The sequence below is a fragment of the Oncorhynchus nerka genome, linkage group LG23 (genome assembly GCF_034236695.1).
Source record: "Oncorhynchus nerka isolate Pitt River linkage group LG23, Oner_Uvic_2.0, whole genome shotgun sequence".
Taxonomy (NCBI): domain Eukaryota; kingdom Metazoa; phylum Chordata; class Actinopteri; order Salmoniformes; family Salmonidae; genus Oncorhynchus; species Oncorhynchus nerka.
In genome coordinates this window covers 21,813,549-21,827,239 of record NC_088418.1, presented here as the reverse complement: position 1 = coordinate 21,827,239, position 13,691 = coordinate 21,813,549, and the positions used below count along the sequence as shown (strand labels likewise).

Below are 13,691 nucleotides of genomic sequence, written 5' to 3'. Positions count from 1 at the left end.
TTCATATTGGTTTCATCAAACCAGAGTAATTGGGTGCCTTTTCTCAAACTCCAAGTGGGCTGTTATGTGCCTTTTACTGAGGTGTGGATTCCATCTGTCCACTCTACCATAAAGTCCTGATTGGGGGAGTGTTGCAGAGATGGTTGTCCTTCTAGAAGGTTCTCCCATCTCCACAGAGGAACTCTGGAGCTCTGTCAGAGTGACCATTGGCCCTTCTCCCCCAATTGCTCAGTTTGGCTGGACGGCCACCAAACTTCTTCCATTTAAGAATGATGGAGACCACTGGGGACCTTCAATGCTGCAGAAATGTTTTGGGTACATTTATCCAGATCTGTGCCTCGACACAATCCGGTCTCTGAGCTCTACGTACAATTCCTTCAACCTCATGGATTGTTTTTTTGCTCTGACATGCACTGTCAACTGTTGGACTTTATATAGACAGGTGTATGCCTTTCCAAATCATGTCCTATCAATTTAATTTACATCAGGTGGACTGTAGAAACATCTCTAGGATGATCAACGGAAACAGGATGCACCTGAGCTCAATTTCGAGTCTCATAGCAAAGGGTCTGAATACTTATGTAAATGTATTTTTTTATTTGACCTTTATTTAACTAGACAAGTCAGTTAAGAACAAATTCTTATTTTCAATGAAGGCCTAGGAACAGTGGGTTAACTGCCTGTTCAGGGGCAGAACGACAGATGTGTACCTTGTCAGCTCGGGGATTTGAACTTGCAACCTTTCGGTTACTAGGCTACCCTGCCGCACCAAGGTATTTCTGTTTTTATTTTTTAATACATTTGCTAACATTTCTAAAAAATAGTTTTTGCTTTGTCATTATGGGGTATTGTGTGTAGATTGCTGAGGATTTTAATTTTATTTAATCAATTCTAGAATAAGGCTGTAATGTAAGAAAATGTGGAAAATCTCACTAATATACACTACCGGTCAAAAGTTTTAGAACACCTACTCAGGAACACCTACTCAGGGTTTTTCTTTATTTTTTATTATTTTCTACATTGTAGAAGAATAGTGAAGACATCAAAACTATGAAATAAAACATATGGAATCATGTAGTAACCAAAAAAGTGTTAAACAAATCAAAATATATTTTATTTTTGAGATTTTTCAAATAACCACCCTTTGCCTTGATGACAGCTTTGCACACTCTTGGCATTCTCCCAAAAAGCTTCATGAGGTAGTGGCCTGGAATGCATTTCAATTAAGAGGTGTGCCTTCTTAAAAGTTCATTTGTGGAATTTCTTTCTTTCCTTAATGCATTTGAGCCAATCAGTTGTGTTCTGACAAGGTAAGGGGGGTATACAGAAGATATCCCTATTTGGTAAAAGACCAAGTCCATATTATGGCAACTACAGCTCCAATATGCAAAGAGAAACGGCAGTCCATCATTACTTTAAGACATGAAGGTCAGTCAATCCGGGAAAAAACGTTGGAATGTTTCTTCAAGTGCAGTCACAACAACCATCAAGCGCTATGATGAAACTGGCTCTTATGAGGACTGTCACAGGAAAGGAAGACCCAGAGTTACCTCTGCTGCAGAGGATAAGTTCATTAGTGTTACCAGCCTCATAAATTGCAGCCCAAATAAATTCTTCACAGAGTTCAAGTAACAGACACATCTCAACATCAACTGTTCATAGGAGACTGCGTGAATCAGGCCTTCATGGTCGAATTGCTGCAAAGAAACCACTACTAAAGGACACCAATAAGAGGAAGAGACTTTCTTGGGCCAAGAAACACGAGCAATGGACTTTAGACCGATGGAGATTTGTCCTTTGGTCTGGAGTCCAAATTTGATATTTTTAGTTCCAACCGCCGTGTATTTGTGAGATGCGGTGTGAGTGAACGCATGATCTCCACATGTGTATTTCCCACGGTGAAGTATGGAGGAGGAGGTGGTGTTATGGTGTGGGGGTGATTTGCTGGTGACGTTGTCGTTGATTTATTTGCAATGGGAACTCATTCAAGACTGTTGGAAAAGCATTCCAGGTGAAGCTGGTTGAGAGAATCCAATAATGTACAAAGCAGTCAAGACAAAGGGTGGCTATTTGAAGAATCACAAAAATACAATTTATTTTGATTTGTTTAACACTTTTGCTTACTACATGATTCCATATTTGTCATTTCATAGTGTTGATGTCTTCACTATTATTCTACAATGTAGAAAATAGTAAAAATAAAGAAAGCCTTGAATGAGTAGGTGTCTAAACTTTAGATTGGTAGTGTATATACAGCAACAGTCAAGTTAGGACACACCTACTCATTCCAAGGTTTTACTTTATTTGAACTATTTTCTACATTGTAGAATAATATTGAAGGCATCAAAACTTTGAAATAACACATATGGAATCATGTAGTGACCAAAGCCATTATAAACCTACTATCAGATTATATCTGTAGCGACAATGCCTTTTGTAATAGGCCTAAGTCCTGTAGCTCTGCCTTAGCCTCATAGTCCAAATCTTGTTTTAGTGCTACAGCCAACTCCTCTCTGTGTTCGTTCTTTGTCAAGCCAAACATGTAGGCATGGCAACAACAGTTGGCTACAGCACATGCGGTTTGGGACCAGACTAGCTCTGCCTAGGCAAATCAAAATATGAGCCCTTAAATTAGCAAAGTGTTGATATGTAAAGACACCCTGCCCCCGGAATAGATCCGCGACATGGCTCATTTGCATAACGGCGGTACGGCAACACAAGCTGGGTGTGAACAGGTGTGGACGGAGCACTGTGAACAGCTGGTTCCCTTAATCACTTTCAGCCCCGTGTTGCAGTGTGCTCTCTCAGATGTGAAGCCCTGAACGACAGAGGCCCATTTGAACTTACTGTAACGTGAACAGTACACTCTAACAAATGGTAATGATGAGTTGTTTGACCTTGATGAGGTTGTTCAGGTCAATATGCTACAACGTGAATAGCACTAACGAGCAAGGTACTGTAATCGAACACCAACCAGACAGTTGACGTTGTACGTGAAAATAAAAACTGCGAAACGAGGCGAAAAGTAATTGGGCTACTACTCTTTTGCCATCTCACTGTGTGTGTCCTTTCTCCGCTCTGTGTCCATGTAGTGACCGGCTACAACTTTGACAAGTCCAAGCAGTGTGTAGGCACCATGATAGTGGAGATTGACTTCCTGCAGAAGAAGAGCGTGGACAGCAGCCCATACGACTCAGACAAGATGGCTGCAGAGTTCATCCAGCACTTCAACAGCCAGGCCTTCAGTGTAGGCCAGCAGGTACTGGAACTGTAGCCTACAGATGGATGGGGAAGACTAGGATGACAGGTTGGGGTTACACACACTACCCCCTCGAGGACTTTGTTGGTCTTGAAGCTCTGGGTAGAAGTTGCCCGTACACACAGATCTAGGATCAGTTTACCCTTATCCCAAATCCTTAATCATTGCAAAGTGGCAAAACTGACTGTAGATCATTGTCAAGGGGTAACTTTGTCGTACTCTTGGCTTTAGGTTGAGGGGTAGCATAGAGCGCACATCTCGTCAAATAATTTAATTGCCCAAACTTTTTTGTTGTGTACTTACATTTTGTATATATTTTTTAAATATGTTTTTATTATTATTCTGTATTCAATCAATTGGCAGAATAACAAATGATAAATACCTTGTCAGCGCATGTCCATATCACATGACAATCATTACATGCTTATCAATACCACAAGATACATTCATAGTACATGCACTTACCAAGCAACAATAAATGCTATGCTAATTGAGTCCACCAAAGCAAGTAAAATAAAAAAACAAGACGAATTAGAAAATAAACCCAAAATAGAACCCACACCATTCCACCCGTTGCTCTTTTGATTTAACTTCTCATAGTAAGAGATCTTACACTTTCAGCTGCGTTTGACCACATTAATAAGATTCTTTCACTGTCACCTTGAGAACGAGCAGTGGACAATTCCTAAATAACAATATCTAAAAATGAGAACACCCATTGGCGCTTCCATCTCAAGACAAGCATGGTTGTTGTTGCAGTTGTTAGGCCTGCTAGCCACACCCTTTTGTGATCTAAAGACATTGATCCTGATGTGCTGTCATTCAACAGCAACACAACTGGAGAGCAGGGAGATCTTACACTTTCTCCCAAGTATTTTTAGATAGACATATAGTGATCTTTTTCCCCAAAACAATAAACCTGAGGACAATTGCACATTACATGCATAAATAAAGCAGTGGCTGTGATCAGAAGGTACCTAAAGGGGAGGGTACTAAAGACATTTGATATATTTTGTGTGGAGTAGCATAAGTTCTATGAATGAAGTTGAAGTGAATTGTTTTGAGGTTAAGGTTCCCGAGATGCTCCACTTATGTACTCCACACAGTTTCCCACTCCAATGTCTTCCTCTAGAACTCAAAAGTCATTATTCCATGGTTTCATTCATCTTCAAGGGTTTGTTTGTACCATAAACTATTTTCAAAGAAATAACAGATACGATTCCTTTGGTTTTAGATTTTTACATACATCCAGTCAGTAAATGGATGTTTACATAAATGTGAAATCCAGAGAACACCATAAGCCTTTAAGGTAGCACGTAACTGGAAAAGAAAGGGCCTCCCGAGTGGCACAGCGGCCTAAGGTACTGCATCGCAGTGCTAGAGGCGTCACTACAGACCTGGGTTTGATCCCAGGCTTTGTCACAACCGGCCATGATTGGGAGTCCTATAGGGCGGCTCACAATTGGGCCAGCGTTGTCCTGGTTAGGGGAGGGTTTGGCCGGGGTAGGCCGTCTTTGTAAATAAGAATTTGTTCTTAATTGAGGGTTTAGCCGGAGAAGTTCTACTTGGCTCATCGCTCTCTAGCGACTCCTTGTGGCGGGCCGGGTGCCTGCAGGCTGACCCCGGTTGGCAGTTGAACGGTGTTTCCTCCGACACATTGGTGCGGCTGGCTTCCGGGTTAAGCGGGCTGGTGTTAAGCGCGGTTTGGCCGGTCATGTTTTGGCGGGCGCATGACTCGACCTTCGCCTCCCAAGCCCGTTGGGAAGTTGCAGCGATGAGACAAGCTCAACAAAAGTGGTAAAATACACACACACAAAATAAAGATAAATTAAACATCTGTTGTTCATCTGAAAAAGCACCTAGTCTTTGAGAGTCAAATAAATCTCCAAGTGTAAATAAAATGTTTTTACTCTATTGGGAATACAACAAACTACATGAGTGTGTCTCTCATTGCTAATGTCTGCATAGACAGAACATTAGAAACGATTGGGCCATAATGAAATCTAGCTTGTTTCAAGGGGATAACGAACAAACCGGGTTTAGAACAAGTTTCTCCTCATTTGACCGCCAATCTGTGTCACTACTAGGATCTATCTATATTGGAATTGGTCGTGATACAAAAGCTCAGTGATAAAATGTAACATCCGGAACACCCCACCCAACAGCAGGCTTCGGTCTTTGTAATGTCGATCATTTGATTATTTGTATTTTGCTATTCTAAGATTGCACTATGAAGCCTGTCCTAGTATCCTGGTAGTAGACACAGCGGAATCATAGCGATAATAAAGTTCATAAGGGGCAACGCATTCATTTTAATTACAGAAACGCAAGACTGGGAAGCTAATGAGGACTGAGTCGTCTCTTTAAATCACATTCAAACTTGTTTAGAAAGGAAGTATATGTCTTTGTCACAATCACTTCCAGACTCTTGTAAATGTCAATGCCCAGAGATCTAAGGTCTTCAACGTAAGGTATACCAGCTATTACAGAGTCATTAGAATTGTTAAGGGACAACAGTCCAGACTTTAGCCAGTTAATTTTCTATCCCGAGAAGCTACTAAATGTACTCAATAAAAATGTTGTTTTAAACAAGAGGACATCATCTGCGTACAGCGAGATAAAATGGGAAGAGCCATTAATGATAATTGGTTCTATGGCATTGGGTTGCCGTACGGCTCGGGCAAGAAGCTGAAGTGAGAGAATGAGAAGCAACGAAGAGATGGGGACAGAAGCTCTAGAGATGGGGACAGAAGCTCTAGAGATGAGGACAGAAGCTCTAGAGATGGGGACAGAAGCTCTAGAGATGGGGACAGAAGCTCTAGAGATGGGGACAGAAGCTCTAGAGATGGGGACAGAAGGAGGAGCAGTTAGTGCAGGTCATCACCATTGCGCAAGAGTTGGCGTACAAAATCAGATTGATGTATTTAGCACACAAGCCCAGATGACCTAGTGCGATCTGTAGGTACTCTCATTCTAACCTATCAAAGGCTTATTCTGCATCTAATGGTAAGATGTCAGGGGAATCATTTCATTCTGGAGCAAAATGTATCACATGCAATAGTCAATTTCCATCGTCTGATGCAAGGCGATCCTTAACAAATCCTGTTTATCCCCATCGATTAGATTATCCAAATACTCATTGACGGCGTGCAAGAACCTTTGAGAATGGTGTACTTACGTTGTGACAATTTGCTACGGTTTGTATTTGTTCACGTGCTGTTATGCTTTACATTCTTATGACATATTGTCCACTTTTCATCCTGTTTCTCTCTGTCTATATAGCTGGTGTTTAGTTTCTGCGAGAAGCTATTTGGCCTGCTGATAAAGGACATCGAGGCCATGGACCCCAGCATCCTCAAGGGAAATGCAGGCGCTGGGAAGAAGCACAATGTACATGTACCTCCAGCATCAACCCTCTCATGACCTTTATTAGTCAGATTAGCACCATTTCATGTTACACTACATAGGACTATTCATACACTATAACTAATCATAACTACTTAGAAACTCAGCAAAAAAACAGAAACGTCCTCTCACTGTCAACTGCGTTTATTTTCAGCAAGCTTAACATGTAAATATTTGTATGAACATAACAAGATTCAGCAACAGACATTCCACAGTCATGTGACTAGCAAATTGAATAATGGTCCCTGAACAAAGGGGGGGGGGGGTCAAAATCAAAAGTAACAGTCAGTATCTGGTGTGGCCACCAGCTGCATTAAGTAAGGCAGTGCATCTCCTCCTCATGGACTGCACCAGATTTGCCAGTTCCTGCGGTGAGATGTTACCCCACTCTTCCACCAAGGCACCTGCAAGGTCCCGGACATTTCTGGGGGGAATGGCCCTAGCCCTCACCCTCCGATCCAACAGGTCCCAGACGTGCTCAATGGGATAGAGATCTGGGCTCTTTGCTGGCCATGGCAGAACACTGACATTCCTGTCTTGCAGGAAATCACGCACAGAACGAGCAGTATTGTCATGCTGGAGGGTCATGTCAGTATGAGCCTGCAGGATGGGTACCACATGAGGGAGGAAGATGTCTTCCCTGTAACGCAAAACGTTGAGATTACCTGCAATGACAACAAGCTCAATCCGATGATGCTGTGACACACCGCCCCAGACCATGACGGATCCCACTCCAGAGTACAGGCCTCAGTGTAACGCTCATTCCTTCGACGATAAACGTGAATCTGACCATCACCCCTGGTGAGACAAAACCGCGACTCGTCAGTGAAGAGCACTTTTTGTCAGTCCTGTCTGGTCCAGCGACGGTGGGTTGTTGCAGGTGATGTCTGGTGAGGACCTGCCTTACAACAGGCCTACAAGCCCTCAGTCCAGCCTCTCTCAGCCTATTTCAGACAGTTTGAGCACTGATGCAGGGATTGTGCGTTCCTGGTGTAAAGCAGTTGTTGTTGTCATTCTGTACCTGTCCCACAGGTGTGATGTTCGGATGTACCGATCCTGTGCAGGTGTTACACGTGGTCTGCCACTGCGAGGACGATCAGCTGTCCTCCCTGTCTCCCTGTAGCGCTGTCTTAGACGTCTCACAATACGGACATTGCAATTTATTGCCCTGGTCACATCTTCAGTCCTCATGCCTCCTTGCAGCATGCCTAAGGCACGTTCACGCAGATGAGCAGGGACCCTGGGCATCTTTCTTTTGGTGTTTTTCAGAGTCAGTAGAAAGGCCTCTTCAGTGTCCTAAGTTTTCATAACTGTGACCTTAATTGCCTACCGCCTGTAATCTGTTAGTGTCTTAACGGCCGTTCCACAGGTGCATGTTCATTAATTGTTTATGGTTCATTGTACAAGCATGGGAAACAGTGTTTAAACCCTTACAATGAAGATCTGTGAAGTTATTTGGATTTTTACCAATTATCTTTGAAAGACAGAGTCCTGAAAAAAAGGACGTTTCTTTTTTTCCTGAGTTATTATAGTTACACTAGCTATACAGTAGTTATTGTGTACACAACATGGTGATGTAAGCCACACCGAAGGTGCTAGCTAGTTAGTAAAGTAAATTCTCATAGAAAACGTGTGGAATTCTCTGTCCACCATCTCACTCCTAACTCTTCTATCTCCGTGGTCTTTACAGATTGACATTGGCTTGTTGCTGGGCAACAGCCAGGTGGTTTTTGAGAAGGCAGAGAGCTCCTCTCTTACCCTCATTGGTAAGTGTCATCCTCGGCTTGCTCTCATGTGGAAAACGCTGTCTTGTATTAAGTGACTACAGCAAATCTATTTAGTCTCACTCCGTTACGGTATTTGTAAATCAGAGTTGTGTATATCTGACAAGTTGGTCCGCTCAAAGCGTAATAGACCCGGGATATTAAGATGTAAACAAATTAGGCTTGATATTTCCATAATGAACCAAAGTGGATGTGTTTACAAGGCTAAGCTAAGTGACACTCGGCCTCACTAAACCACCCTGACTGACTTTACCAGTTTGTGGCATGTGCTTGTTGTAACCCAATACGACCACAAGGGGGCACCCTGTCCACATTTTATGTTTGGCTATCCTCTCCTCGCTTTCAGTTGTTTTGAGTGATGAAATTGAGATGGCGAAAGTTTCCTAGAGAGGAAAGTGTCATTCATTCAGTGGCATGTAGAGTACATGTTCTTCATTATGTCTTTGATGGACTATTTAGTTAATACATTAAAAGCTTTGCACCATTCCCCATCTATGAGCTGCCACTGGTGCTAGGTTTACACACATACAAAACACTAATAAAGAAGAAAATGTCAAACGTTAAATGGATGAGAACCTGAGGTAAACAAAGTATTTAGCCCTTTTTGTGTGTTTGCCTTTCTGAAAATCAAGGGAAAGCGAAGACCAGAGAGTCTCGTCAGTCCATCATCAACCCAGACTGGAACTTTGAGCGCATGGGCATCGGTGGCCTGGACAAGGAGTTCTCTGATATCTTCCGTAGGGCCTTCGCCTCTCGAGTCTTTCCTCCAGACATCGTGGAGCAGATGGGTGAGCTCCTCTCTGTCTCTGTTGGTCTTTCTCGTCCTCCAGATCTTTCTTTCTCAACAGCAGTTTCTCTTTCTTGACTTTCACTCAATCCATTGTATTCAGTCTTATTTTCACACATGCCTGTTCTCTTGCACACTCAGTTTCTCGCTCTCTTACTTGTACTTTTTATAGCTCTCTGTGTATTTTTCTCTCACCGCATCCCCCCGCTAACCACTTTTCAAGGTCCCAGTGAGCCTGTGTTCCAGCCTAACGTCAGACAGACTGAACCATTAGCCACTGTGAGGGGAGGGGGGGGGGGGGGGAGGACAGCCTGCCAAACCAAATCACACAATCGGTCTCTGGATGAAACACCATGATATGAATAAGACTCTCTGTGTTCTGATGGCATTGGTTTTCAGACCAATACTACTGCACATTGTGACAAAGTCTCAAACAAGTGGACCGAATGGGGATACTATTATTGGACTGACAATGTAGTTTCAGACTTTTCTCTTTGTTTGACAACACTACTGAACACTAGACTACCGGTAAACTAGTTATTTGAAAAATGAATTGTCTCACTCACTCGGTTAGGCCCAAGGGGGCGTCCATTATTGGACAGACAATGTAGTGTCCTCTCTCGATGCTCTCAGTCGTCCGTCAGTTATGACGCAGGCATCCATCCCCCATGGAATAATCCTTGCATCCACTGGTAAATAGTTGTTTGACATGTCTCAGATTACGATGCTGATTCCCATTACTAAAGAATGGTTCATAGTGAAAGCAAGTCAGGTGCTCTTCTGCGTCATCCACACACACACACACACACACACACACACACACACACACACACACAGAGAGAGAGAAAGAGCCCCAGTCCTAGCCTCGTGGCGTCCAGTGTGAGTGCGAGAGATGACCTTAAGCAGGGCGGCTGGGTGCTATGGGGTGCAGGAGTTGGCCCCTGGCTGTGGCCAGCTGGCTGGTCTAATGAGATGGCGAGCCCTGATAGAGGAGAGTCTAAAGGTGAGGGTGTAATTGGGGAGTGTCAGGGAGCGCAGGTGCTGAGAGAGATGATCATAGGGGGGAGGTGTGTGTGTGGTGGGGCTCTCACTCTCTCCATGTCTCCTCACACTCCCGCAAAAGTCAGGAAGACAGCAAGGGATCACACACACACACTATAATGGTTTACCTGGAGCCCCTCCTCACTACCCCTGTCTGTCTCCCCTTCAGCACGTATAAATGACAGGGGCGATGTCTATCTCTGGCCCCTCGATGAGTCGGGAGCAAATGTCACTAAACAGGTGCAAAAAGCTGCTAGGACCAATGCAGTCTGGGTTTCAGTCTAGACCCAAAACTGCTCCAAATTGGTTGGGTCTAATCACAAGACTTGATCTTTATAAGAAACACACCACAGAGTCAACTTGTAGTGAATCATAGCAGTAAATACAGTAAATCTAGCCCATTCATCAGTTTTTTCCTGCTCATTCTCACAAATTGAACTTGTGAACTTTAAATACCTTGGGAATGTTTCATATCTGGATGTGACATATGAATCAGGGCTGAGATCGAACAATGACTTTAAGGCAAAAGTCACCTCAAACACAGTGCATTGGAGAAACAGCCAATGGGAGCATAGAGTGCTAAAGAAGCCTAAGGACTTTCCCCACCGACTTTGATACTATTGTGACGCACACAAACCATTCACACCGACTCTGATACGATTGTGACACACACAAACCATTCACACCGACTCTGATACGATTGTGACACACACAAACCATTCACACCGACTCTGATACGATTGTGACACACACAAACCATTCACACCGACTCTGATACGATTGTGACACACACAAACCATTCACACCGACTCTGATACGATTGTGACTCACACAAACCATTCACACCAAGTCTGATACTATAGTGACACACACAAACCATTCACACCAAGTCTGATACTATAGTGACACACACAAACCATTCACACCGACTCTGATACGATTGTGACACACACAAACCATTCACACCGACTCTGATACGATTGTGACACACACAAACCATTCACACCGACTCTGATACGATTGTGACACACACAAACCATTCACACTGACTCTGATACGATTGTGACACACACACACCATTCACACCAAGTCTGATGTGTTTCTTTTAACGTTTTGTCTGTGTCCCTCCCTGTCAGGCTGTAAGCACGTGAAGGGCATCCTGTTGTTCGGGCCTCCTGGCTGTGGTAAGACTCTGATGGCCAGGCAGATTGGGAAGATGCTGAACGCCCGCGAGCCCAAGGTGGTCAACGGCCCTGAGATCCTCAATAAGTACGTGGGAGAGTCCGAGGCAAACATCAGGAAGCTGTTCGCCGACGCAGAGGACGAGCAGAAGAGGGTGGGAGGGAAAAAAATTCATAAACACTATGTGACATAGATAAAAACTCAGCAAGATGCGTACACACAAACACACACACACACACCAGTAAATCAATTGTGTATGTCATTAAATCCACCCAGTACCTTCACTGCAATTACTCATGTGGTTATCAAGCACAACATACCTGATAAGTCAATCAAATAGATGTCATACTAAATGGATTCCTTATCCTGAGGCCAATATGCAGCCTACTCCACGAAACACAGATAAGCATCACACAAATCCTCACGGAGAAGCTAATTTCTCCTGCAGAAGATTGATTTGCCCTTTAAAGAGGCATATTAGTAATAATAATGGTGGAAAAGTCCGTGGGTTTCTCCATACTGGGGGACAGTTGTGTATTGAGCCTCCATGGTGACGCCGGTGTGACAGTGACGGCCTCACTCCTCGCCACCTAATGATGCTGGGTTATCTCTGCCCCCCTCTCTGTCCCCCTCTCTCACCTAGCCCACAATAAGCCCAGCTCCACACCTGCTTTAAATGCTACGTCTGGAGACTGACAGGGCCAGAGATGGACAGATAACCCCCCACCCCGCTCTCTCTATCTCTTGCTTTCAGTCTCTCTCACATCTCTCTCTTGGTCTCTCTCGGGCTCTCCCGGTCTCTCTCGGTCTCTCCCGGTCTCTCCCGGTCTCTCGGTCTCTCCCGGTCTCTCCCTCACACAAACTCTCTCTTTCTCTCTTTCTCTGTTTGTGCGGACTTTGTCCCTCCATGGTAGAGCAGAGGGAGGATGAGGAGGCTTTGAAAAGTTTCACTCTTGTCGCACCAAGGAGAATTTAGCCCAGAACAGCCATGGCTGCGAGTGGTAGACATTCTACATACTCTCCTAAATTAGCACTGCATTGCCTGTGTGACCACAGCATCCTTCCTCCTGCTTCATTCACCCATGGCTCTCTCCTTCCACAGCTGGGCGCCAACAGTGGGCTTCACATCATCATCTTTGACGAGATCGACGCCATCTGTAAGCAACGTGGCAGCATGGCAGGCAGCACGGGTGTCCACGACACGGTGGTCAACCAGCTGCTCTCCAAGATAGACGGAGTAGAGCAGCTCAACAACATCCTGGTCATAGGTAAACCACACATACATGCGCATATTCATACGTGCGCACAGAAACACAGACACACATACAGTACCAGTCAAAAGTTTGGACACACCTACTCATTCCAGGGTTTTTCTTTATTTTTTACTATTTTCTACATTGTAGAATAATAGTGAAGACATCAAAACTATGAAACAACACATATGGAATCATGTAGTAACCAAAGAAAGTGTTAAACAAATCAAAATATATTTTATTATGGCCTCCCGGGTGGGGCAGTGATTAAGGGTGCTGTACTGCAGTGCCAGCTGTGCCACCAGAGACTCTGGGTTTGCGCCCAGGCTCTGTCGTAACCGGCCGCGACCGGGAGGTCCGTGGGGCGACGCACAATTGGCCCAGCGTCGTCCGTGTTAGGGAGGGTTTGGCCGGTAGGGATATCCTTGTCTCATCGCGCCCCAGCGACTCCTGTGGCGGGCCGGGCGCAGTGCACGCTAACCAAGGTTGCTAGGTGCACAGTGTTTCCTCCGACACATTGGTGCGGCTGGCTTCTGGGTTGGATGCGCGCTGTGTTAAGGAGCAGTGCGGCTTGGTTGGGTTGTGTATCGGAGGACGCATGACTTTCAACCTTCGTCTCTCTCGAGCCCGTACGGGAGTTGTAGCGATGAGACAAGATAGTAGCTACTGGGGAGAAAAAGGGGTAAAACAAATTCACACCATTTTTTTTTTTTTTTATCTATATTTTATTCGAGATTCTTCAAATAGCCACCCTTTGCCTTGATGACAGCTTTGCACACTCTTGCCATTCTCTTATCCAGCTTCATGAGGTAGTCACCTAGAATGCATTTCAATTAACAGGTGTGACTTGTTAAAAGTTAATTTATGGAATTTCTTTCCTTAATGCGTTTGAGCCAGTCAGTTGTGTTGTGGCATGGTAGGGGTGGTATACTGAAGATAGCCCTACTTGGTAAAAGACCAAGTCCATATTAGGGCAAGAA

General features: G+C 44.3%; 1 protein-coding gene across 1 annotated transcript in view; it reads left to right on the top strand.

The window, feature by feature from the left end:
- The window catches only part of LOC115106461 (vesicle-fusing ATPase-like), a 50,463-nt gene that overhangs the window by 21,346 nt on the left and 15,426 nt on the right, over positions 1 to 13,691 (top strand). The window contains exons 5-10 of the mRNA XM_029629227.2: positions 3,093 to 3,259; positions 6,542 to 6,649; positions 8,355 to 8,430; positions 9,081 to 9,236; positions 11,413 to 11,612; positions 12,561 to 12,726. Coding sequence (XP_029485087.1) covers positions 3,093 to 3,259; positions 6,542 to 6,649; positions 8,355 to 8,430; positions 9,081 to 9,236; positions 11,413 to 11,612; positions 12,561 to 12,726 — 873 coding nt within the window. The remainder of the gene's footprint in view (positions 1 to 3,092; positions 3,260 to 6,541; positions 6,650 to 8,354; positions 8,431 to 9,080; positions 9,237 to 11,412; positions 11,613 to 12,560; positions 12,727 to 13,691) is intronic.